Raw genomic sequence first — 27,710 nt, forward strand, 5'->3', positions numbered from 1 at the left:
GCGGCTCGGACGTTGTAGTTTCGATGAGCTCTCAGATTGCGGCTCTCCTGTTCTGACTGCAGCAGCTTCCGTCACTCATGTAGCCGAACATGGCCCCTGCCAGCCGGGCTGTTGCTGTGGTAGCGCTGTCGCTGCTCTACCTGTGCGGTGGGATCATTTCCACGGAGTTCTTCTCCACGCTCACGCTGTTCAACAACGAGCTCCACAAGCAGGGATGCAGTTCGCTATCCGAGTGGGAGGACTACGCTGCGGACTGCGGTAAACCGCCTCTCTATGGCTTTCTCGCTACAGTTTGCCACGTCCTTCTTGGTCCAACTGTCACCCGGTTAGCTTAGCAGCTAATAGGCTAACAACAACAGTGACAGCTCAGAGACGCTGACTAAAGTCACCTGCGGCTGGATAACACGTCGGTGTTAACGAGCCCGGGGAGTTTATACATGTAGAATAAAGAGTAGTTTACTTCTTATATTACGTTTGATTAACTCAGCACAATAATCATCTTTCTTAATTGCATTTTTTTTTTTAATGACAATCTTGGTCTTCTGGGGCGTTTAGCTGGTAATTGCAACCTTTAGGTTTGCTGTTTCACAAAGATTCGGCTTTAAGGACATTTTGTTCTTGGAAATTCAAACAGTAGAGATTTCCTACAAATCTAAGCACATCAGGAACTACATCAGAAACTTACATCAATTCAAATATAACCAAACCATTTGTAAGAGATTTTTAAAGACAAATCTTTACATTTAACCACATAACCACTTAGAATACAGTTTTAGTAGAGTAGTTAGTAAGTGTGAAGTTATTGCAAATAAAAATATGAAAACAGAGGTGCACATTTGACTTCACACCCTTGATTTAGTTTGCAGTTTGCAGAACTGTCTTTACACCATCTTCTGTAAGTGTTTAGGGATGAGTCTCTTCCAGCTTTGCAGATTTTTATATTTAGAAGCTAAATTGTGTAAACTCAATTTACTCAATTAGATTTAGATGTATTTTTTCCTTCATTCAAATTGAAGCATTAAACTTAAAATAGAGCTTTTTCTCTTAGTTTCTCTATGATATATAAAATAGATTTTTAGTTTATGTTGTCTATCTTTATCTTCTTGTTGCATTCAGTTGTTATCTTGTTATCTTCCAGTGAGACAGTTCAAACCCCAGTTTTCTATGCGGAGTTTGCATACTCTTCCTGGCTGTGCGTGGCTTTCTCCCACAGGCCAGAAACCTGGATAGGTCACTTTGCTCCTCTGTTTTTAGATGAGTGTATTTGCATGACCTTTTGGTGCATCCTGTCTATCCAATGGCAGCCACCCTCCTGCAAGCCTGAGCAGCATTAAATGGCTAAAGAAAATCGATAATGGTGGATATAACAGCTCCCAGCAGATTCAACGTTATTTAAATAAAAACACTGCATTCTTATCAACACACGCCATTTGGTAAAAAAACCCAACATATTCAGAGCAGTAATTAAGCCAATTATTGTACAAAACTATTAAACATTTTGCATTCAAGATAAAAAACACTGTTGTCTGTGAATATGTTTTAGCCAAAACTCATCAAGTGACCTAGTTTTATCTTCACCGGGTTCAAATTTATTAAAGAAGTGTTATAAAGTAATGCTCTAGAATTTTAGACAGTAAAATATTTTTCTTATTTAAAAAAGGAATTGAATTTTTTTTATATATTTGTGTCTTTTAATGTATTTCTAATATTGCAAAAGAAAATAATTAAAAGAGATTAATTGTCAGAATAACTGATTAATCGATTACTAAAATAATCGGTAGTTGCAGCCCTAATTACTCAGTATTGTTTTTGATTAGTGGCTGTTCAGATTAATCGATTAATCCGATTAATCATCAGTATAATCGATTGATTGATTACTGAAATGATTGGTAGTTGAAGCTGTACTATTTTTAATTCATTTCCACTTTGAACATTCGGTGTGTAACGTCTAATTGAACATTTTGTCTCTGCAGAGTCTTCTGTTTTGCAGTTCGAGGATCCAGACTGCCTGGAGGGAAGCAACCCACCCTGCGAGTCGGTTTTCTCCCTCAACGCTGAAAAAATCCTGGTGAGCGCCACGCTGCACACTGATCAGATCTACCACTGCTTACTTTAAAATAAAAAAAAAAGCGGATTAAATCCGGTATATATCACTTAAACTCAGAAAACTCTGAGCTTTTAGCTACTGCTGAGTTGTAGCTTTGAAATTTCCTCTTCTGTTTATTACTGATGACTCATTTGAAAGGCAATTGGAAATAACTCAGTTTAATTTAATCTGCGTCAGGCCTTCATTTATTAAGTTGAGCTTCTATTTTTAATAAACAAACAAAAAAATGTAGTGATGTCATCTGTTGATTTTAGATTGTTTTATGTTCGGGGGTGTGGTCCTTTGCACTGATAGCCACACCCTGGACTACAAGCCTACCTTGATTTTTTTTATGAACTTGAGACTATTCAAAGTCACCAGCTTCTAGATTTTGACATTTTATTTTATTATTCTAAAGAAATTAATGTTCATACAGCTAAAACATAGCAGATGTGGTTAGTTTTTTTTTTTCCAGATGGTTGTCTCTATTTGAAGCTGCAGAATAATAGCAGTAACAGTCAACACAATTGTGCATTTTAATGTGGTTGAAAAAAATTCAAAACTTTTAGAGCTGGAAAAAATACTTTAACTTAATTGAAAAACAATTTTGGGTGAAAAAAGCCTCCAAAAATTAAGTTGTTTTTTTTTAAATAAAGTGCTGAACATCTACTAGAAGATAAGTTAAAAACATTACCTTACCAGGACTGCAACTAACGATTATTTTATTAATCAACTAATATGACGATTAATAGATTAATCAGATAAAATTGGCACATATTGCAGATTTTTCATTTAACCACTTACGCTTATTTTATGCAATATTAGGAATACATAAAAATTCAATATATATAATGCTGTTTTTTAAGTGAGAGAATAAACATTTTATTGCCCAAAATGCAATAACAGCATTCCTTTAGTGAAAATGTACGACTTATGAAACTCAGAAAAAAGTTAGATTTTTTGTCTTGCAGATTTTGTCTTGAGCTTTTGGAGCTCAGAAACATCCCAGTTTATGCTAGAAAATTTCCCAGTTTAATCTCAAAATGTTTGGTGAATATTTTCTCTCCCTTTTTCCTCTATCTAGTAGAAAAGAAGAGCATGTTGTATTGTGAAATGTTTTTCTGCCGTGTCGTCCTTTGCTCAACGTTTTCCTGAATAGGAAAAGTTCATTTTGTTTTTCTTTTGCTGTGAAGATGCCGGAAAAAGCCGACTGGAACAGCAGAAATGTATTTACGGTTAATCAGAGGCTCTTTAAAGGGTGTGAAATCATTTCTGTTTGTTTTTGTATCTTTAAATTTAAGGCCCAAAACAGGAAACTTTTATACATCCTTCTCGCACAGGAAACCGATTCGCCGTTTTGCGTTTCTGCGCGATATCTTTATGTTTCTCTCATTTCTTCTTCCTGTGTTGATGTAATCGATCTGTTTTTGATCTCCCCACAGAACCAGGCCAAGTTGTTTATAGAGCAAAAAAAAATCCCCTTCCCTGTAGACAACCAAAACACCAATGAGGAACTGGGTGAGTTGATGTCCACATTTAAGAGGCTTTTTAAAAACTTTTTTACCTCCACTTTTTTTCTTCCATCTGCAGCCATATGCTACATTCTGATAGGAAACGGCCTTTATGACGAGGCCATTAAACATTTCTCCCTCTTACTTCAGGTGTGTGAGCATCTAACTTTAAATTCAGAACATGTGAAAGCATTTTATAATTCTCCAAACCGTGATATTCTTAAGAACATGCTTTGTTTTTGACGCAGAGCGACCCGGAGTTGGTCAGCGCCATCTACGGAAGAGGGATAGCTTACGGCAAGAAAAGCCTGCAGGTGAGTGACGCTTGCAAAATGCACAACATGTTTACAAGTTTTGTTTTACTGTGTTACCTTGTTTAAAGCTTTTTATAGAGTTCCAGTCTGTAAAATTTCAGTTTCAGTTACGTTTTGAGTGTGAATTTGATGTATTTTTAGTTTTATAGTTCTGCAAAAACCAGAGCAGCTTTCTAAGAGTTTCATTTCTTAGGAAGGAATCAAAATAGGAATCAAAGCAGGTTATTGTTGTAACACTAAATCTAATCCCAAGAATTCTAGAAAAACTTTAATTGCACTAATCACAACTTCTTTACCTTGTGTGTGTTTTGTTGTTTGTATTATCTTTAAGCCAGCATTAGGATGACCTTACACAATTGTTTTCTTTATGAATTTAATACAGATAAAACCAGGAGTTTTGATAAAGTGAATAAAGAAATGTTTTTCACGCTGTCTGAATTTAAATCAGACGAACCTTCTCCTGTTTTAGGTCTGTTAAGTTTACCAAAATTATTTCTATTTGCCAAATGCAGCAATCATCTATGAAGGTGTGTTTGGGCCATTGTAGACAGAAAAAAGGAGTACATTTCTGGCAAAAAAAAAAAGTGGAAATTTTGAGATCAATCTTAGAAACATTTTAGGAAAAACAAGGAAATTTCAGAGTCTGAAAAGTTGAATATTTCCTAGAAATTTTCTAGAAACAAATACGGAAATTTTTGAGCTCCTTGTAGAAAGAAACACAAAAAGTTTGACCCAATTATTCATTTCAAAGGAATGCTGCCAAGCACGGAGGAAATGGATGCAAACTTCAATAAATAAATCTAGAGTTAAAACTGAACTGTGTCATTTTAAACATTTTAGTTAAACTGTAACTTCATCTTCCTGCCAGGACATAAAGAACGCAGACCTGGCGCTGTACGAGCTCAACCGGGTCATCGCGCTCGAGCCGAACTGGCCCGAAGTCTATGAGCAGAGAGCCGAGGTGAGGCCTAAACAGAGGTCAAAGGTCACGGTGACAATAAAACAAACTGTTACTCCCATAAAAGATGATTTTCTTAAAGCATTTTTGCACATTGTTTTCAAAGTAAAGCTGCACATACTCTGTGCATGATTATATTATAACATTATATGTGCAGGTTCTGCCTCTTCTGTTTGCAGAAATTGCTTTAAATGTGGAAAAATATAGATAAAAATAAAGTTTTTGCATACGCACTGCAAAAACACAAAATCTTACCAAGTATTTTTGTCTAGTTTCTAGTGTAAATATCTCAGTTCAGTTGAAATAATAATAAAAAAAAATTACAGGCAACTTATTACGAAGATATAGGAGCTTGTTTTAAGCCAATAATTTCTTAATATTGATTAAAAAGTTCTAGTTCAACTGTTTTTACACAAATGTTGTTATAAGGGAAGTAATGTGCCAGTGGAACTAGTACTTTTTCATAAATATCAATTATTGACATGAAACAAGCTCCTTTATATTGCTGAAAAGCTACTTTTAAATCAGGTTCAGGTGTAGTAATATATTTGCATTAGTAATAGACCATAAATCCTTGGTAAGGTTGAGTTTCTTTGCAGTGTATTTGATGCAGAAGCAGCTGGAATGCAGGTGATTTGGTAGTTCAATACTGTGAAACCTGATCTGCACCGCTCCCCATGTTTTTGAAGATGTTTTACCAACCGTTTCCTCTTTGCGCCACTTTCTGCAGCTTTGTTGCAATGAACCAGGAAATTAGTTTTTTAAAATGCAGTTTAACTTTGTATAAACTCATCCATCTGGCAGTTTTTCTGCTTTAAATTCTAATTTCTACTTTTTCTTGTATTACTTTTAAAGAGATTAGTCCTCCGTTCTGATATTTTTACACATTTATTGTTCAGATTTTGTCGCCTCTGGGTCGGATCAGCGAGGCTCTGAGTGACCTCACCAAAGCCATCCAGCTGCAGCCGTCAGCTCGCCTCTACAGGCACAGAGGAACTCTGCTCTTTATTTCTGAGGTCTGACCGGCAAAAGTAACACATCTGCATGTTTGTGCTCCTGTTTTCACATGTGGACGATTCACATTTTTCATGCTCTGTCCAGGATTACGTTGCAGCCATGGAGGACTTCCAGAGCTCCTTAGAGCTGAAGAAGAATCAGCCCATCGCCATGCTCTATAAGGGCCTCACCTTTTTTCACAGAGGAATGCTGAAGGTAGGCTCATCCCAGATGCTTTCCGTAAGAGCACATGTGCCAAACTCGAGGCCCGGGGGCCAAATCCGGCCCGCCATTTATGTGGCCCTCTAGATTCTAGACTAAACTAATAAAAGTAGATTTTATCTGTTTACTGCCAAATTATATCAATCATTCCCTCCAGATTCTTGAGAATTATTGTGGAAATTCACACAAAATCAACAAATCCCTGCACTTTTTTCACTAACACATAATTGGGAGTTTATTGCAGATTTTTCTCAAAAATTGTCAAAAACTTTCTTACTTGTACTAAACAGCTGCTTCAGCTCTAATTGATGTCAGATTATAGTCCATGATCTATGCAGCGAGTAATGAAAAGTTGCAGTTACCATCATAAATAAGTGCAAATGTTGCAAATATTTCCAAGTTAGTACCACAAACACTTTTTATTACAAAAAATCCCCAAAACAACCATGAAATCCTGGAGGGACTGAAAAGATGGTCAGTATAATTACATTTTAAGAATTCATTATTTTTAACAGTGTAGCAGGATTTTATCAACACATTCAGGCACAACCAGACCTGTAGGAGCATTTATGGTTTTGATTTGGCCAAAATAAAAATGAGTTTGATACCGCTGAACAAGAGGTATAGATTTAGGACCAATAATCTGTCCCTTCTGAGTCCGTGTTATCTAATTTAACAAACCAGAATGTCACATAAGTTGCTTTTAAGCACATAGTTTCCAATATCCCACTGCTGGAAAGATAAATTATATATTAAAAAAGACAGCAGGATATAAAAAAAAACAAAAAAACAAAGTCAGAAGTAAATAAATTTAACGTTTCTGTTAATTTAACAAATTGTTTATTTAACAAATCTGTCTAAACATAGACAGAACAAAGAGAGACGATCTATTTTTACTTTTAAGATAATAATAAAATATTATTTGATATCAAGGTATAGTACCGTATTATTACCGACATAATGTTGGAGACCAAAGCACCAGAGTTTTATCATCCAGATTTTAAAAAGAAGTAGCAATAGAGAGAGAAGAAAGAAACAATAAATCGTGGAAACTGGAATTATTTTAGTTTTAATTTATCATGTGATTAATTGATTTATTACTTATTGTGACAGGCCTAGCTGATATTTGTAAACAGTGCTACTGTCTTGCTAGGTCCCTCTTTAAAAGGAGATTTTAGATCTGAATGAGTTTTTTTTTTTATCTGGTTAAATAAATGTTCTTATTAATGTAGAATGTACAAAAGAATCACTTTTATCTCCCTCTGTCATTTTTCTACTCTGTACTTTGCCTTTAATTATTGAATTACTGTACAAAAACACAACAGCTTAGGGAATATCATGCTCTGCCATTACTGTAACATCATTCTTGCATGAAACATTTTTTCATACAAAATTTAACTAGCTGCTGCTTTGTTGAAGGTCTACTCACATCGGCATGCTGGATGCTTGAAACTAAAAGCAAAGCTGTTGGCTTGACCTGCTTTGTCATTAATTCACCTCATATTGATCAGAAAGCAGATTTATTAAAAGATTGGGTTTATTAAAAGATTTTAAATTTATTTTCCAAGTTTCTACTTTTGCCTTAAAAACAAAAAAAGAAAGTCAAAAGCAGCGTACCTCATCCTGACCCTTCAGAACACTGTTAAATCCACACCGGTGCACAATTCAAAGATATCACAGCAAATAATGTTTGACAAAATTCCCTTAATTTCCTCACCCAGGTAATGCATGTATATGAAACCGTTATTTAATTGTGTGTGTCTCATTGAGATTAAAAATCTCTTTTTTACAAGAGTTGGTCATTTTTTAATCAAAACTACACTTTTTTCAATATGCTAAAATAAATTGAAACATAGGAAACCACGTGACGACAGTTTTATCTAAGCAAACCTCCAGAGCACTTTCAGTCTTGCTTCGTGGTTCAGAAGTGTTGCTTTAAACTTCTTGCTGTTTTCAGAAATCACACAAATATGGCCTGAAGGCATTTTTGTCTCGCCTTCAGTCGTGATCATGCAACAGTTGTTTGATGAGAGTTGCCTCTGTGTATTGTCACCACAGCTCGGTGCTGTAATTTGCAGATTGTTTGCAACTTTGAGGGTAAAGGTTGTTCCACGTCCTGTCTGGTTGAGTGCTAAACCACGAAGTTACCATAAAATATTTTTGTCTGTACGCTTTCAATGCTGCACAGTCTCTGGAAAACCTATTGAATTATAGAGTCTCATATAATGTCCTCTCTGTGATCATGCCTTTAGATTTGGGGTCTGAAACTTCCAAACTGTGCTCAGCATTTGGACTAAAGTGGTGGACTAAGAACACAGCCTTGAGGTACACCAGAGCTGAGACTGATGGTGGAGAATTTGTGACTTAAATCAAAACGTTAGGGATTTATTTCACTAATTAATTGTTCTAATTTATGTTAATGTTCATGGCATAATGGATGACCATTTCTGTGACGATGTGCTGAAGGTGGAATATTGGAAAGGGCAGGAGCTTCTTAAAGATACAGAGGCCCGATTTCAAGGCGTCAGATGCTAAGTCAATTTTATAAAGTCATGTTTAATATATACAGCATTTTTACAACAATAGAAGGTAATATAATTCCTTGATTGCGCTATAAAATGGCACAGTGTGCTTGGAAATGACATAATATGGCTACTTTAATTAACTAAATTGGTGGACCAGGGACACAGCCTTGGGGGACACCAAGGCAAAGAATTATGGGGGAGGATTTGTGTCTTAAATGGAAACTTTGGGGATTAATTTTAACAATAAATTGTCCTTTTCTGAGCAGCTGATGCTTTTTATTTTACAAAAATGCTTTAATTCAAACTAAATCTTTTCAATTTTTCATTAAGAAATCTTTCTGCAAATAAATAGAGTTGTGTTATGGGTATGTTACGGAGCCCCTAAGGGGACATGGAGAGAAAAAAAAAGGAAAGAAATCCCGACTTATTATCTCGAGATCCCGACTTATTATCTCGAGATCCCGACTTATTATCTCGAGATCCCGACTTATTATCTCGAGATCCCGACTTATTATCTCGAGATCCCGACTTATTATCTCGAGATCCCGACATCAGTACATAACGACCTAATCACAGTGATGGAGGACACCCACCCATGATTTTTATTTCGAGCTTGGGCTTCAGAATAAACACATTAAATCAGTGCTTGACAGCAGACATGGATTTATTATTAGTGAGAGACATCTGAAGAGAGTTTTCAGAGCGCGAGGACTCATTCGGCGCAAGTCCTTTTCCGACTTGGCAGTTTTGGTAGAATTCATTAATAACCAGCTACAGTCCTCTGGACAGCTTCACGGTTACCGATGGATGTACGCTAAATTGCATGTGCATGATATCCTCCTCTGGGACATCTCTGGACCGCAGAAAATGATATAAGTCGTCCTCCATAATCAATGTAGACACACTCCCCCACGTTTACCGCATAAAAACATGCCTTTCCCCCCCAAAAAAGTAACTCGCGATTTTTCAGAAATGTCGCGGGATCTCGAGATAATAAGTCGGGATAATAAGTCGGGATCTCGAGATAATAAGTCGGGATAATAAGTCGGGATCTCGAGATAATAAGTCGGGATCTCGGGATCTCGAGATAATAAGTCGGGATCTCGAGATAATAAGTCGGGATTTCTTTCCTTTTTTTTTCTCTCCATGTCCCCTTAGGGGCTCCGTAGTACGTGACGATTTCTGCTTTTAAAACATGAAAAACCAGTTTGAGTCTATTGCCTGTTTACACAGATTAGACAGTAATTTGTAACTTTGTATATATATATATATATATATATATATATATATATATATATATATATATATACATATATATATGTGTGTGTATACACATCTTTGTGGCTTTTATCACTTCAGCTAAACTGCGACTGAACCGTTTCCTGGGGAAGCCCTGTGAAGCACCTACTGGCAGCTAAGCCTTTACCACAAATAACAACAATGCCACTACTGGTGCTTTAAACACCAGTCCACTGTTATCGCAACAGGAAGTTCCCTGTGGACGGTTTTATCTTTTCAAACTGCAGCTGTGGCGATTGCCGAGAATGTGTCCTCTATCTGATGACCCCGTTCTCTTCATGGACGCATCAAACACTCTGAAATTGATTTATGGACCAAGTTCACAGTCTGTAAATTATTGAATGGTGCAGTATTTGGCAAGTAGCAGCATGCAGCAGAAGGCAGAGATGACTGTGCTAATTTCAACGCCTCCTGTTCAGCCAGCATTGCTCTACTGACACACTATTGCCAGCACAAACTGTTTGTTTCTTCCACAGGGTAAATTCACAGAAAATGGAAGATTTTGTTTCATTTATTTATTTTAAACAGTTTTTTAGACAAGAAAACAAGCAATCATTAGGACAAAACAAAACATGCGCACACGTAACCAAGAACCAAGATGATTCAACTTTGAGTCCACCATTATGTCCTTTCAGTTTGGCTGTTGTCATAACAAAATGTCTCAGTTAGGGATGCAAATAATTACTCAACATACTATTAATTGTTGATTAATGGTTTAATAAATTAAAATTAGTTGCAAAGTTAGTGTAGTTTGGCCTCCATCCAGCAGAGGGCGCTGCTAGCCATCCCTAAGCGGAGCTGTTGAGATATTTTATTAAAATTAAACTTTGCTCCAGTTGCACTAGAAACTGGACCAAAAGTACTAGGTGAGATTTTGTGTTTTGCAGTGCAGTTTGGGTGTTTCCTCATGGTGTGTGTTGTTTTTTCTTCGTCAGGAAGCCATCGATTCATTCAAAGAGGCTTTGAAGTTGAAGTCTGACTTCATAGATGCGTATAAAAGCCTTGGACAGGCTTACAGGTCTCCTTTTTTTTCTTTTAAAGAAACTCATTCCACTTTTCCACTTTGCTATGATGAAAACCAGCGTTGCTTCTCCTTTTTTCCTCTCCCTTCAGAGAACTGGGAGATTTTGAATCAGCAATGGAGAGTTTCCAGAAGGCCCTCATGCTGAACCAGAACCACATCCAGTCTCTGCAGCTCCGAGGCATGATGTTGTACCACCACGGCTCTCTGCAGGAGGCCATCAGGAACTTCAAGGTTTAGAAACACTCACCGCTTTACGCCGCACCACGGTCAGCAGAGTGAACCTAACTTTGTGTTTGTTTTCCCACAGAGATGCCTCCATTTGGGGCCCTATAACGAGGTGTGTCAGTATATGAAAGGGTTGAGTCACGTGGCCATGGGTCAGTTCTATGAGGGCATCAAAGCTCAGACTAAAGTCATGCTGAACGACCCCCTGCTGGGACAAAAGGCCAGCTCCGAATACCTCAAAGTGAAATACCTCCGAGGTGAGCGGGCCTGCGCTTTCACACACACACTGAAGTAAAAACAGTGACTGTTTTGTAACACCAACACCTCTGAGGGTCAGAGTTGTATAAGTTGGAAATTTCTCAGTATAAACTGCAAGACTGGAGTAAAGGAAGATAGATCAACCTAAAAACCGAGATTTCAGTTCAGGTAAAGTGAACCCTGGTGCAGTTTGAAAGCATATGTGAACCCCAAGTGGACTGGATACCGCTCCAAAAGCAGGAAGCGAACTGTAGCGCAGTGCATTCTGGGTAAACACAACCAAAACAAATGTGTTAGGACTACAGGGAGAAATGGCTTGTAGTTTATTACCAAAGACAAGAGAGAAATCTTACAACCACCAAAATCTGACTCTCTCTTCTTCAGAGGTGTTGTGTCATTTCCTTCAGTAGTTCTTGGTGCAGCGCCACCACTGGTCAGGAAGGGAACATAACTTTCCAATTAGTTTTTTTTTTTTTGACAGTCATGAAATGTAACAAATATTCCAATTCTGGTCCCCAATCGAGTGTACCGCCAGACCATCAGGTGTGGAAACACACCTTACAATACCCATACCTTAACTGTTGACAAATGTAAAATAAATATAGTTGAACGTTGGAATGGGCATTCATTGCATCGTTTATCATGAAAACTGTATCCGTACAGCAATCAGAATCATTGTCCTGGTGCCAAAAAGAAGCCTAACAGAATCTGTTTTCTTCCAGTTGGCATTTGAATTTTGAGCAAATCTTCAAAACGTCGCAAAATTACACATGATTGTAATAAATAAAAAACAGAGGTTGCAAAATACCTTGGAATTAGCTTTTCAGAAACATTGAGTTCTTCCCTCCAAACTGGAGGCTTAGACTTTGAAATTTTTCTGAATTTTGTGCCTCTGGTAAGGCATAGACCCAATAGTGGGTGGGAGAAGCTTACGCTACAGATGTGTTTCCACTTTAGCTCATTAACTCTTTTTCAAAACATTCTCTCTTATTATTCTGATATTTAACAGACTTAGTAATCCTGGCTGATCTAAAAGTTAAAGTTTCATCTAAATTTAAATCCAACAGTTAGAAATGTAAAGTTATATCTGGTCTTAACTGCAGTTCATTGAGCTGTTTTGTTTTTTGTTTTTCCTCCAGAGTATTCCCGGTACCTGCATTCCCACCTGGATATCCCTGTAGCGGAGTACAATGTGGACCAGGACTTACCGGGAAATTTTAAGAACCACTGGGCCAAAAACCTGCCGTTTTTAATAGAGGAGTATGAGGAACAGCCCGGCCTGCAGCCACATATAAAGTAAGTGTGACGCATTCATGACAGCAGATACGACTGTAATCAATTAGTAATCAATTATTCTGACGATTAATCAATTAAACATATTTGGAATATTCTGCAGATTTTTCACTTAACCTCTTAAGTTTTTATGCAATATTAGAAACACATTAAAAGAGGAAAATGAACAAATAATTCAGTTCATTTTTAGATGAGAGAATAAACATTTTGTTGCCTAAAATGCAATCGCTTAGCATTCAATTAGTGAATTTGAACCAGGTGAAGCTAAAACTGTATGAGTTTTATTTTTTATTGTTTTGTTTAAATTAAATGTAGTTTAATTATTGGTTACCCTTGTCTAGGTTATTTCTAATCTATTTAATTAGTTGTCATTTAAGGAACTCTCCAATATTTATCTTGAAAATTGGAAAAATAACAAGAATCCTCTTCATTGCTAAGATTGTGAGCACAAAGAATTTGAGTTTGGTTCCAAGCGCTCACAGTGTACAGACATTAATTATAATTACATGAAGTTCAGAAATAAAGTAGTCAATAAAAGGAACAGTATGTACATGTGCATGGTCCAAATTGGAAAAAGAACTTCAGAAATCCTGATTAAAGTTGATTAGGGTCATTTTGAACCGTACAAAAACATGCTCTGATGGTTTTAATCCACCATCATTTTCTCAAGTTACTTCATGCTCACGTTAATCAACTGAAGCTTGACATTTACTAGACTTCCTGAAAACCTCATTTTAAACATCATGAAGCGACTTCATCCATCGTGTCTTTGATCCTCAGAGACGTTCTGCCTCAGAACTTCGACAGCTACAGCACCGAAGTCCAGAAGCTGATCTGCACGGCCGACCATCTGGGCTCGCTGATGCAGTATGACACGCCTGGGTTCCTACCAAACAAAAGAATACACAGAGGTACCGACGATTCCGTCCTAAAGTCACAGATCAAGCATTAGAAAAGCGATAAAGTAAGAAGCGTTTCTTTTCGTTTTGTTTTCAAAGCGATGGGGTTAGCGACGCTGGAGGTGATGCAGGCGATGCACCGGACGTGGAGCAGCTCCAAAGTGCGAGTTAACGGAAAGACCCGGCAAATGCAGTGGAGAGACATGTTTGACATAGCCGTCAAATGGAGGAGGTCAGAAAAAAAAACCTCATTCACCTTATGGGTTTGTCTGATATTTCTAGGAAACTAAGAGAGAAAACATTTTCATTTCTTAATGCTTAGACTATAGTAAATGCTGTAGAAAATCTGTAAATCTGTAAATTATTTAAGCAGTGCACTTAGGCATTCTGTGCAAAAGACAAAAAGATAAAACTAAAGAGATGAAAGGAATAAATGACCATTTTATTGAGATTAACATCAACTTCTATTCTGTTGCTCCTCAAATTGTTTGAGTAACTGCAAGACCTTTGCAATAATCTGCATGAGAAATAATTCTTTTTACTTTTTCAAATTCTTTTATGCTAAGAATTTAGATTTTTATGAGTTACAAAGTCAAACTTTTTTGACTTTTGAAACTCCGAAATGTGTAATTTGTTTTCTTGAAAATTTCTGAAATTGATCTCAGAATTTGAGTTCTTTAAAGTTTTATGGGTTTTAACTTTATTTTTTTCCTAGAAAATTTGTGAGATTATTTTCAAAATGTGATTTTATTTTTTCTTGGAAGTTTTTGACTTTTGGGGCTCAGAAATTGTATTTTCTCTAGAAATTTCTGAGTTTATTCTCAAAATCTCTGAGGTTTTTTGGCAGAAATGTTCTACGTTTTTTATCTACAATGGCCATAATTTGCCATCTTAGATTTTAAGCTTTTTTTTTTTTTTCACTTTTACTGATACTTGAAATATATTTACCTGAAAGATGTTACCATTGATTTGCTCTCATCCTGCCATATTGCTTTAAGAGCTTGTCCCCCGGGAGCAACCTCTTAAACGCCACATTAATTAGTAAATCTCTTATCATTGTGCTGCTAAGCAAATAGAAATAATTTTGGGGATACTAACTGGCATAAAACCAGAGAATTTGTTCTAATTTAACCTCAAACAGTGAGAAAAAAAAATGTGAATGTGTCTTTTTTTGGTGTATGTAAACTTCGGGTTTCAACTGGATGGTTTTATTTTTGTATTTCACAGAAATCTTACTTTTTACTGTGACGTATTCCTGAGTCAGTGCACTAATCAGGTTTTTCCTGTTCCTGCAGGATCGCAGATCCGGACCAGCCGGTTCTGTGGTTGGATCAGATGCCAGCCAGGAGCCTCAGTCGAGGCTTCAACAATCACATCAATCTCATCAGGTCGCAACGTGGACAAATTTCACCTTCACAGAAACTTTAAAGTCCTTTAATCTGAAGTTTTCTCTGTTTCCTTTCTCCTCAGGGGTCAGATTATAAATATTAGATACCTGGCCTACTTTGACAACATCCTAGAGTTTATTAAAGACAGAATATTAGTGTACCATGGGTAAATTACACCAAACGTCCTTTCAATTTTGTTCACAAACTATTTGTATGTAAGACCATTGTAGAAAAAAGGAGTAAATTCCTGCCAAAAGTTCAGAAATTTTCTAGAAAAATCAAAGTATTAAAGTTCTGAGAAAAAAAAACGTTGACATTTTTAGGTTCATCTCAGGAATTTTCCAGAAACCCCCCCAGAAATTTGAAAATTTGGGGGGGGGAAATGATGCCAATAAGCAAAATTCAGGACTTTTGAAACTCAGAAGGTATCCAGAAGCCAAACATTTTTCATTTTTAAAAGTCAGAAATTTCCTAATTTATTTTCTAGAAAATTGTCAATTTTTTGAGCTCTGAAATTTCTACGCTTATATATATATACATACATATATATATGTATATATATAAAATTCTCTTAATTTCTGAGTTTCTTTGAGCAAAGTTTTGACTTTTTAAGCTCAGAAATTTCCATGTTTTTTGTAGAAAATTTATGAGATTAATCTCAACACTTGGCAGAAATTGACTTTTTTTCTACCTACCTACAATGGCCTTATTTGCAGTTGTAACAAAGACAGTTCCTTCTTTTTATTAAAAAGTTACTTTTTTCCATCTTCACCAGGGCGTACAACCCAAGAGGCCTCCTGGAGGTCCGCCAAGCACTTGAAAATGTTAATAAAGTAGAAGATTTGCTGCCAATAATGAAGGTAAGAAGGAATCAGTCGATTAATGTTTTATTAGATTAAAATTAGGTCCAATCGATTAACTAAAAACGTCCACTTAGACCTGCTTTTAGTGTTGTAGTTTGGCCGCCATCCAGCAGATGGCGCCGCTAGTCATAATGAAGCACAGACTTAATAGACAGAAACAAAGATGGCGTAGCTATACTGTAGTAGAGCGGAAAAGAAACAGTCCAAACAGAGTCCGGTTAGGGATTAAAAATCGCTTCATGCGGTTCTTTTTAGAAATATAAACACTTAGTAAGCTCTTTGAGTTATCAAAAACTAACGATTTGCTATGAAAGGGAGGATAATACGGCAGAAAAGCGGCCGGGATGGAGAATAATTGTAACATGATGGGGAAAAAAACATGGCGCCGATATGTACGGTTGATTTTGAGGGCTGTTGTGAGGAGAATCACTTATTAGAGTGAAGTTTTAACATTTCTTCAAGAGCAACAGACGGTATTACTGTATGAATATCTCTGTATATCGGAAATCAAGTTTTTCACATATTTTTCGTTATATTTTATAGTAGGTTTAAAATATGAGAACTACAAGTTTTTGTTTAGTCAGTCAGTATTTAACACAGCTGACAAAATGTTAAAATGTAATGATTTTTTAATTCAGCATATTATGGAAAGGCAGTCGGCTCTGGTGTTTTTGAGAAAATGGCTGCTTATCAAAAAATTGTTACTCGATCGATAAGATCAATGAACTTTAGATTAATCGATCATTTGCATCAGTAGTCAGACAGTTGATGGTAAAACGTGGTTGTAATGTGACTGTTTGAGCAGTGAAATTCCAGGATTGTTGGTTTTGTGTTTATTTCGTGAAGCAGTTTAACAGTAAAACCAGAGATGGATTCACTGTGAACTCCAAGGTGCCGAGTGTGAAGGATCCTGGGAAGGAGTACGACGGCTTCACCATCACCATCACCGGAGACAGGTAACACCTGATGGAGCCGGACGGTCTCAAGGCCTTAAAACACATTTTTCTGTCCAGTGAGATTTTACATTTGCTTCATTTTTTTACAGCAGAATGAACATTTGCACTAAAATTGGGAAACATGAAATCTGTTTCAGTTATAACCACTAGGTGTCACTGCTTCCCACAAACGGCAGTCTGTAATAACTGAAGTAAATATTATACACTCAGCTGAACTATGTAAGTCCAAGAGCACCAAATAAATGTTTTTCTGTGGTTTTAGACTACAGAAATAAAAATAATTTTATTCTACGCCGACTTATTTTCTTTATAATACTGGGTGTGGCAGCTGAAGGAGCAACAGCTTGTCCTGCTCTCTCCCGTTTTTACTGATAACTTTGCCTGAGCTACTTTTAAAGTGACAGTTTTTATAGTTATATTCACATTTTCAACATCATAACTGGATTACTACAAATCTAAGGACTGGGGGATTTTCTCACTTTTATTTTTACCTTACTTTTCTTCATCTCCAAGTTGAACCAGGACAAAATGCCTCCGGCCGACCCCAAGGACATTAGCAGTATTATACAACGACTTCAGTCTATAGAAATGAAGATCAAACAGCTGGAGGTGAACTTTGAAATCAACGCTAACTGTGGAAATCAGACAACTCTTCCTCAAATCAACGGAGAGGTTGTACGCCTCGCATCAAGCAGCTCACCCTGGAACGCTCTGGGTGCCAAGCCGAAGCAAACGTCTCACACCGCAGATCCGATGAGGCGACTGACAGGGAGAACCCCTCACCTGGACGAATCAGCGTGGCCGGCTCTGAGCCGAAACCCACCTTCAACCTCAACACCTGCTCCACCAAAGAAAAACAAACAAGCAGCTGCAACCAAAACGGTTCCACCGACCCCGCTCCCAAGGACAAAGCGACCAGCCCGGGCCTCAAAACATTCTGACTCTGTGGGAATCCGACTGAAAAACAGATTTTCTGTACTTCAGCCTGAGCCTCTGAGTGAAACCTCGCTTTCAAACACCAACAATGAGGAAAGACCATCACATCCACCCCCTAAAGACAAAGCGGCTACCAGGAAAACGAAAGGTATGCCAAAAGTGCTTATTGTTGGAGATGAGGCAGTAAATGGAATCAGTCACGTTTGCAATCCCAAGAAAACGAGAGTGATTTCTTTTCCTGGTGACACTGTATCTGATTTAACTCGTAAAGTTCTTTCGCTGACCGCTGATCAGCCAGATATTGAGTCCTTAGTTGTGCATGTTGGAGCCAACGATGTGGCAAAGCAGAAATCTGAGATTCTGAAAAAGGACTTTAATATTCTTCTGGAAACTATGGGAAAATTAAAAATGAAGTTATTTCTCAGTGGTCCAATTCAATCACCTCAATGGGGAGACGAAAAACACTCCAGGCTGGACATGATAAACAAATGGCTGATTAAAAGCTGCTCTGCCAGCTCAGTGACCTTCATCGATAACCTCTGGATCTATTGGCAGCGCTTTCACCTTTTTGGAAGAAGTGGACGCAATCTTAATAAACATGGGATAAAGCTACTCACTGCAAATCTTTTTCATTTTATCAACAAGGACAGCAACATGATCATCGCTTCAGAAGAACAGGCTCAAGGATTTCTGACTAGGAAGGAACCGTCGGCTTATCAGGAACAACCAGTTTCAAAAGCAGCTGATACAATGACTGGAGACGGAGCGACTGGTTCCCTTCCTCCTTCTCCCCTCCCTCTCTGCTCACCCACTCATTCACAGGATTCACAAGATACACATGGAGAAATGTCTTCTGGACCGGAGTTTCTTAAATTTACAGATGGAATGAATCAACAGGTTGTACTTGGGACGTCTCTCCTTAGCGCTCACATAGCAGACCTCACTTCATTTAAGCCACCTGACTCTAACTTCCCAGAGGATCCGTCACTCTGCGTTTCTGAGGTCTGAGGCCGGGGTCCAGACTTTATCTTTACACCCTTCTTGCTCCAGAATGTGTCTGGCCCCTCGGCACTGCAGAACAGGACATTACCTGTCCGGATCACTACAAGAAAATTTACAAGAAACAGAAACATAAAATACAGGGGACCTAATTCAAACATCAGACTGATCCCCTGCCTAAAAGAACCCCAGACTGAAGATTTCTTGGCCTCCAAGTCATTTAGACTAGCTCTTTTAAATACAAGATCTCTCTGTGCTAAAGCTCTATTAATTAATGATTTCATCACTGAGCATAATATTGATGTTATGTTTCTGACAGAAACATGGTTGAATGATAATAATGAATCCATCGTACTAATTGAATCTGCGCCTCCTAACTACAATTTCTTCAGTGAGAATAGAAAACACAAAAAAGGAGGAGGCGTGGCTTCAATATTTAAGAATACCATAAATTGTAGTAAAATCTCTTTGGGTCACTTCACCTCTTTTGAGTATCTTGGAATTGAGGTTAAAGGCCGCAAACGAACTTTGACTGTAACTTTATACAAAACTCCAACATTTGTGGAAAATTTCTTTACTGACTTGAATGAACTTCTATCTCTTATATGTATTGATTATGATTGTTTAATAATTGCCGGTGATTTCAACATTCATGTTGACAACCCCCAAGACAGAGGGGCAAAAAAGCTCGCTAATATTTTAGAGACTTTTGGTCCAACACAACATGTCAAACAAGCAACACACACTCAAGGACACACACTGGACCTGGTTATCAGTAAGGGTGTGAATATTTCCAATGTCTCTGTAACTGATGTCGCCCTGTCGGATCACTTTGCTGTTATTTTTGAAAGTTCTTTATCTTTTAACCCACTTGGACAAACAGCAACCATCACAAAACGTTCTCTCACTGAAAACACAGCAGAAACTTTTAATCAAATCTACTCTTCTTCCTCACCCGTAAGCTGTAATGATGTAGATAAGTTGGTAAAAGATTTTCAGTCTAAAGTCTCAGATATTATTGATTCCAATAAAATGAAGGTTGTGTCTGGCAGGAAGAAATCTCCATGGAGAAATACACAAACAGTTAGATCTGCAAGACAACTCTGCCGTAGGGCAGAACGAAAATGGCGTAAAACTCAACTCCACGTTCATTGTGACATCTATAAAGAAAGACTACGTAACTATCATTTAACACTAAAACATGCAAGAGAGGCTTTCTTTGCAGATGTCATAAACAAAAACATTAACAATGCTCCAGCTTTATTTGCAACAGTTGACAGAATCACAAACCCTCCTGTGATTTTACCGCCTGAATTCCAATGAATTGCCGCCTGCAACCAGTTTTCCAGCTTCTTTTCAGAGAAAATTCAAAAAATCAGAGGATTAATCTGTACATCCACTATAAAGTCAGTACCAATGCTGTGCCCAAACAAAACAAATACAGGAAAAATGACCCAATTGCAACTACTTAATTATAAAACCCTACAGGAAATTATAAGTCAACTAAGCTCAAGTTCCTGCTGTCTGGATGTTTTACCCACACATTTCTTTAAGAAAGTCCTGCCTGTTATTGCTGCTGATCTGATCCAGATAGTAAACTCATTGCTCTCATCAGGCGTTTTCCCCCAGGCTCTGAAAACAGCAGTAATCAAACCACTTATAAAAAAGAACAATCTGGACAAATCACTACTGCAGAATTACAGGCCGATCTCCAACCTCCCATTCATCAGCAAAGTTATTGAAAAAGCTGTGTGTAAACAATTAACTAGCTTCCTAACTATAACCAACCTCTTTGGCTCCTTCCAGTCTGGTTTTCGTGCTCACCACAGCACAGAGACTGGCCTAGTCAAAGTGTTCAATGACATCCATATAAATACGGACTGTGGCAGAACCACAGTGCTGGTTCTGTTGGACCTCAGTGCAGCTTTTGACACTGTTGACCACGATATATTACTGAATCGACTGGAGAGTTGGGTCGGACTCTCCGGTCCAGTGCTTAACTGGTTTAAATCCTACATAAAGAACAGGAATTTCTTTGTTTCAATTGAAAACTTTTCATCAAAGAGGTCAAAGGTCACATGTGGGGTACCCCAAGGTTCAATCCTAGGACCCCTTTTATTCAATATTTATATGCTCCCACTAGCTCAGGTTATAACAGGAAATAATATTAGCTACCATAACTATGCAGATGACACACAGCTCTACATTACGATGTCACCAGGTGACTCAGAGCCCATCCAATCACTGAACAGATGCTTAGAACAGATAAATGTGTGGATGTGCCAAAACTTTCTCCAGTTGAACAGAAACAAAACTGAAGTTATTATTTTTGGACCTAAAGAGGAACGATCTAGAGTCAATGCACAGCTTCAGTTATTACAACTGAAAACCAGCGATCAGGCCCGAAACCTGGGAGTAGTGATGGACTCTGACCTGAACCTCCAGAGCCACATAAAGACAGTTACAAAGTCGGCCTTCTATCACCTGAAGAACATTTCCAGGATTAAAGGACTAATGTCTCAGCCAGATCTAGAGAAACTCATCCATGCGTTCATCTTCAGTCGTATTGATTATTGCAACAGCGTCTTCACAGGTCTGTCCAACAAATCAATCAAACAGCTGCAGCTGATCCAGATGCTGCTGCTGGCGTTCTGACTAGAACCAGGAAGATAGAGCACATAACAGCAGTTTTAAAGTCCCTCCACTGGCTCCCTGTAGCTCAAAGAATAGACTTTAAAATACTGTTGTTAGTTTATAAATCACTGAACGGCTTAGCACCACAATACATTAAAGATCTGCTGTTGTTGTATCAACCTTCCAGACCTCTCAGGTCTTCCGGTTCTGGCCTGCTCTGCATCCCCAGAACCAGAACCAAACGAGGAGAAGCAGCTTTCAGCATCTATGCACCACAAATCTGGAACAAACTTCCAGAAAACTGTAAAACAGCTGAAACACTGACTTCTTTTAAATCTCAACTAAAAACCCACCTGTTTAGAATTGTATTTGAAATGTAATCAATTACAAATTTATGGATGGAACTTGACTTAATGCTTTGTTTTGATTATTGATTCTATATTGCATTGTGATTCTGTGTTTATAATGATGTAAAGCACTTTGAAATGTCTTGCTGCTGAAATGTGCTATACAAATAAAATTTGATTGATTGATTGATTGATTTAGGTTTGTTACAGTGGTTTATGTTTATTATTTAGGTAGTTTTCATTCTGCCTGAGCAGAAAAATTAAGATTAAGAAACGTTATTTGATCCTGATTGGTGCAGGACAGTAATAAGCTGACCTAATTGTCCATCCATCCGTTCATCCATCCATCTGTTTTTTCGTACGTCCATCCAACTATCTGTTTTTTCAGGGGTTTTTTCACTCACTCATTCGCTCGCTCGTTTTTTGTTTTTTTTACAGCCTCCATATTTCAGTCCTGGCCATTGTAGAAATATTTGCCTTAAGTTCTTAGTTCAAACTATTTAAACCTAAAAACTTAACCCAGAAACCAGGGTTATATATATTCTTATATAACCCTGGAAATATAAGATCATAGAAGTATTAAGTCATGTTTGTATGAATTTGAAGTTTCCTGTTGGCTTATGTTGCTTTTCTATTCGTTCTGTTAGGGTGGGGAACATGTTGTTCTCTGTAGAAACCCAGACGACAGAGGAGCGGACGCAGCAGTACCAGTCAGAGATCGAGAACATCTACAAAGACCTGACAGTCAAAGGGAAGGCGCTGATGCTGTCCACCGAGCTGGGGGTGAGATTTACCACCAAACGCTTTTCTCTAAAAACAAAACAAATACGCAGTCAATTTTACAGACAGCAGGAGAAAGTAAAAATGTTTTCCGACATGTGGATGTTTAACAAACACGTCCTTAATCTGGACGCTTGCAGAAAGCATCACACTTCTTCCTGTTTTTTTTTTCAGGACGCAGATGCAGTGTGCAACCTGATCCTCTCTCTGATTTATTACTTCTGCAACCTCATGCCTCTATCCAGAGGATCCAGGTGAGTTTCAGTCAAATACATTAAAATCTGCATTTGTTGAAAAGCAAAACGTGGTATCAGTTATCGGCTGATGTTTTTGTCGTCAGTGTGGTGGCGTATTCGGTGGTGATGGGGGCGCTGATGGCCAGTGGGAAGGAGGTCATTGGTAGAATCCCAAAAGGAAAGGTAAATGTCACAGCAAATAAATAAAACCAGAAATTTACACACAAAATATTTAATTATCTATTGATTTATTTCAAACAGACAAAAAGAAAAAACACAAACAAACAATCATTCCCATTGTTATGCATCATTTGTTGGAAAAGTATGGAGGAATTTTTCTGCCATAATCCAAGAGCACACATTTTTATTTTGAAAGCAGGACTTCATGTCTTTCTTCTCAAAACTTGTAGTGCTTGTACTCAAAACTTCTCCTTGCGCTCACACTCAGTCTCTGTTCGGACTCTCCGCTCGCGTTTGGAAACGCCTTTTGGCACAGTCGCCTGGCAACCTCTCAGCCAGTAGAATGAAAGTGTTGTACTGGGTGCGTTTGTTTCCTTCTAATGGGTGCTCCTGTGTGGCTACTATCAATTGTAGCAACCTGCGCCACCCACTGGATGTAGGGAGAAACAACAACGTCAGCGTTCTGCTCTGTAGCTCACTAAACATCCTCCAGCAGTTTGCTACTGACCACTAACAGCCTTCTGATCTCAGGCAGGAGTTTATTCACCCAATCAACTCTCTACATCCAGTGGGTGGCGCAGGTTGCTACAATCAATAGTAGCCACAGTCAATCTTAAATCCAGAGAGATGGATAGTTTTTTTGTTCAATCATTAGAAATTGATCCTTAATTTCTTTTTTTCTGCCTTTATTTGATTCAGTTGGTAGATTTTGAAGCCATGACAGCACCAAGTCCAGAAAGTTTCAGTAAAACAGCAAAGAGCTGGATGAATCTAAAAAGGTACGATTAGAAAACGATCGCTTTCGTTTGTTTTTCTGAAAGTCCAGTGCGACTCTAACTCTTCCTGTTCCCAGTTTACCCAGTTGGTACCGAAGTCTTCCGTCTGTAGCAGAGACCTTTCCGTCCATCAGAACGATGATCGAGGTCCTCAACACAGACTCATCTTCACATTGTCCAAAGAAGTCTTAAAACATCTTCCAATGCTCAGAGAAATCTGTCAAATAAAGTCTTAACAACGGAGCTTCTGCACAATAACAGTAAAGGGATAAACTTCTATATCCCAAACAAAACAGGACTGAAAAGATCCAAAAATATTCTAAATTCATACCAAAAAGTGAACCATGACCTCATTTTTGGAATATTATCAGTCTTACCCTTATAAGTATTTGTTTACCATCACTCTTTGCTTCATATTTATTATAACTTGACATATGACGTGCTTCAAAATGAGCGACAGTCTTTGTAAAACATATTAGTTGCCACTTAATAATGAACACAAAGATAGTTAAAGTTGATAGTTAAAGTTCTGCTCTGGTTTGGATCTTATAGTTTATTAAATAAGTACTGCTGCCAGATAGTAGTTTTATTTGTTTTTACCTCAATATCAAGCTTTAAACAGATCTTTCAGTTTTCACTGCAAAAGTACAAAATTTTGTCAAGCATTTTTGGTCTAATTTGTATCGAACCATCTTAGTTCACCTGAAATAATAATAATAATAATAATAAAACTAACTTACAAGTATCTTTTCAGCAAGATATAGAAGCTTGTTTTAATTAAATAATTACCTAATATTGATGGAAAAGTTCTAGTTTCACTGGCGCCGTTACCTAGCAACGCCAGCCAAGCCCAGCCTGTCACCTAGCAACTGAGTCCTAGTTCCACTGGCAGATCATTTCACTTTTAACATGGGAAAATGTCTTGTTTTAAGTGAAATAATCTGCCAATGAAACTGGAACTTTGTCAACAACATTAATGAATTATTGACTTAAAACAAGCTCCTCCTTATGAGTTAGTTTTGTCTTATTTCAGGTGTTTTAAGATATTTGAACTTGAAAAGAGACCAAAACATATTTGGTAAGATGTTGTATTTGTGGTTTTGTTTGGGATGTAGAAGTGATTTTGTCCGCCTTTGCTCTTCCTCTGCTTCGTTGGCCTGAAGCACCCAAAGCACAAAACCCATCCGCATGAGGAACCCTCTGAACTAAACCTCATTTTAAAATGCCTCAACTGTAAAATAGGTGCTAGAAATATTTTAGGTTTAGGGCAGCATCTAAAAAAACAAAATGGAAAAAAAACAGTTTTGTTTGACAGTGCAGACTGTAATTGGCGCTTTAAAATCTTCCTTGTGGACACAATCAATCAAGTCGATCAGCAGAGAAGAGTTCAGAGGATTAAAAAAATTTGGAACAACTTTCAGGGCTACTGAATTTTCCTTGGGATACTTGAAGCAGTTTTTTTATTTTTATTTTTCTCAGCACTTACAATCACTTTTTAAAAATGTTCTGTTTTTATGCATCACTCGGAGATGTTGGAGGACTAGATAAAAATGTATTTGTAATCTTAAATCTGCTTCTGATAGCTAATATATAAATGTTTAACTCAATCAGATGTGTTCCCTAAATTTTTATGGGCTTATTTAGATAATTTAATACAATGTGTATTTTTACTAAAAATAATCTGCTGTTTAATCAGAACAGTATTCTTATTCTGATAATTTTATACAAAATAATAGATGGATTAATCTGCATTCAGAGTAGTTATATAATTTATAAGTTTTTTTCTCTCAGTATAACAAGATTCAAACTCTTAAAAATTAGTTTCTCATTAAAACATGAAGTTTTCATATCTCATATCAAGAAAGTATCATTTTAATGAAATGCACATTTAAAGTGAGTTTCTAACAGGTTTTTCTTTATAGTGAGTTTCTCAATCTGACGAGATAAAAATGTATTTCTCGTTGAAACGGGAAGTTTAATATGTTATAACAAGTTTTTTGTCTTAAGTTTCTCATAAGAAAATGCAAAACTCGTAAAAACCAAGAGTTTCTTGTTGGAATGGGACGTTTCATATTGTGCTATCACAAGATGCAAAATTTGTTGACATTAGTTTTAACTGGAGTTTCTCATCATAATGTGATGTAAAACTTGTAAACACAAGAAAGTTTCTTGTTTTAACGAGATACTGCTCCTGAATTTATTTCCAAACTCTGACTGTTAAACATTTCCATACTTTTCCATTTAAATTTGGCATTTATTTTAAAGTTTATGTCCTCTAACATCTCTGACTGCTTGATCGTTAACATCTAATCTCAACTATGGCAAGAAGGCTACATTTATATTTTCCTTTACAGTAATTTCCCAATTCTTAATTTTTAGGTTTAGAGAAGACTTTTGTTTTATAATCCCTGAGAATCTTGATCAGATTTTAATTTTGAATTTTGGAGGAACAGATTGAGATGATTTGAAAGAAATAAAGAAAGCAGAAATATGACTTAATAGTCTCCAAAATGAGATGTTTTGGACTATCCTCCCAATCATATAAAAGCATGTCTGAAGCCGTAATGCTGTGTACGCCACCGTTACCCGACTTAAAGCACAAGGAAGACGTTCTCTGAAACTTTCCTGTGATTATTGAAGCCTTAAATAATAAATTTGTGAAAACTGAAAGTCAATATAATCCTGCAGTACTAACAACATCACCCTGCTTTGTTTAAAAGATCTTATTAATTTATTTGATGCATTACATACAGTCAGAAACTTCTCCTTTTCCTCTAATTTTCTGTTTGTGCTTTCTGGTTGTAATCATTTCCTGTTTCCTGGACATCTAGTAATTAACTGCTTCAGTGGGATTTAGAGTTAGAGGGGAGAAAATCTTTCAATATTACTTCCTAAAACTTGAAGGGATGAGTTTTTCTTATTGAATGAATGTTAAACAGTCAATAAAACTGGGCTGGAATTTCACTTGTCTCTGATTATTTTTGTTTTTGTAGTCATGAAAACTGAGAAATAGTTTCTCATTTAGAAAAAAAATATTTTTAATTGCAAATCTGTAAAAATAAAAACAATTTTATTATGGGGGAAACATCTGAAGTTAACTGCAATATTAAAATTTCTACACGTCTACAACAAGCACCCAACATTTCATTATTATAGCAATATATCTTACATACAGTAAGTACAGTAAAATAGGTTGTTTATATACTTTCTTGAGTACCATTCCAGTGAATGACTTGAGTGAGAGTTTCAGGTAAATGTGGGTTAAGCAATTTGACATTTTGGAGAAAAATAATTGTTTTATATAAACACTGCAATTTAAAATAAATTCTAAAATGTTTTGGTGCTAGGATGGGGTGGGATCTTTTTTGGCCATGTTGAAACTTTTATTTCTCAAAATTACAAACACTTTTTGCATTACATGATCAACAAATAATGTGGATAATCATGGTATGTCATGTTTTTTAATAACTTATTGGATTAGCAAATTTATTCATGCATGATTTTAATTGCGTTTCTTATTTAGTGAAAACACAACAATTGCTAAAGTTAGTTTTTTCTACATTAGCAGAATATTGGCAACGTTTTGCACACATTTGTGATGGAAACGCTACTGCAATACCTTCAAGAGAAGCAACCTAGCCTGATTGAAAGAAATTGGCACACAACTGAAAAATTGCACCCACTTTGTCTAGATTATTAGTATTTTTATAATCATTGACTTCAGACATAAGCTAATCTACCTATGGAGTTAGAAGACCCAGCAAAATTTCATCCATCGATCCATTTTCTTGCACCCTTGTCTCTAGTGGGGTCTGCAGGGGTGCTGGTGCTCATCTCCAGGGAGACATTTCAGGTGAGACTCGGCGTACACCCTGGACAGGTCACCAGTCTGTTGCAGCCTAGCAAAATTAAGAAAGGTAGGTTTCAAGTTTGGCTAATGGTGTCGGTGCCCTGAATCAAATTTTGCTCAGGCCCCACAAAGTCTTGGATCGCCTCTGTTTTGAC

The 27,710-nt window shown here is 37.1% G+C and overlaps 1 protein-coding gene across 3 annotated transcripts; it reads left to right on the forward strand.

Moving 5' to 3' along the window:
• Positions 1-27,614, forward strand: ttc13 (tetratricopeptide repeat domain 13). 3 transcript variants are annotated; one of them, XM_028041219.1, is made up of 23 exons: positions 2-258; positions 1,974-2,068; positions 3,529-3,604; positions 3,677-3,747; positions 3,846-3,911; positions 4,780-4,872; positions 5,769-5,885; positions 5,971-6,081; positions 10,847-10,929; positions 11,025-11,166; positions 11,243-11,417; positions 12,558-12,714; positions 13,492-13,622; positions 13,710-13,842; positions 14,906-14,998; positions 15,081-15,164; positions 15,774-15,858; positions 16,711-16,817; positions 22,381-22,516; positions 22,688-22,767; positions 22,854-22,932; positions 23,629-23,708; positions 23,783-24,425. In XM_028041219.1, the coding sequence occupies exons 1-23, from the start codon at positions 90-92 to the stop codon at positions 23,895-23,897; spliced, it is 2,478 nt and encodes an 825-aa protein (XP_027897020.1). In that variant the 5' UTR covers positions 2-89; the 3' UTR covers positions 23,898-24,425. The 3 variants fall into 3 exon arrangements, with proteins under 3 accessions (XP_027897021.1, XP_027897020.1, XP_027897018.1); XM_028041217.1 differs by having other exon boundaries at positions 90-258; positions 16,708-16,817; XM_028041220.1 differs by lacking the exons at positions 23,629-23,708; positions 23,783-24,425 and adding an exon at positions 27,512-27,614 and having other exon boundaries at positions 1-258; positions 16,708-16,817.
• Positions 27,615-27,710: the final 96 nt, after the last annotated feature.

The sequence above is a fragment of the Xiphophorus couchianus genome, chromosome 15 (genome assembly GCF_001444195.1).
Source record: "Xiphophorus couchianus chromosome 15, X_couchianus-1.0, whole genome shotgun sequence".
NCBI lineage: Eukaryota > Metazoa > Chordata > Actinopteri > Cyprinodontiformes > Poeciliidae > Xiphophorus > Xiphophorus couchianus.

What these genes read in the sequence shown, in the direction of transcription:
- ttc13 (XM_028041217.1), top strand. Translation starts at nt 90, where the DNA reads ATGGCCCCTGCCAGCCGGGCTGTTGCTGTGGTAGCGCTGTCGCTGCTC. An exon ending in TGCTGTCCACCGAGCTGGGG is followed by an intron (nt 22,517 to 22,687) that starts GTGAGATTTACC and finishes TTTTTTTTTCAG; the next exon opens with GACGCAGATGCAGTGTGCAA. An exon ending in AGCTGGATGAATCTAAAAAG is followed by an intron (nt 23,709 to 23,782) that starts GTACGATTAGAA and finishes TCCTGTTCCCAG; the next exon opens with TTTACCCAGTTGGTACCGAA.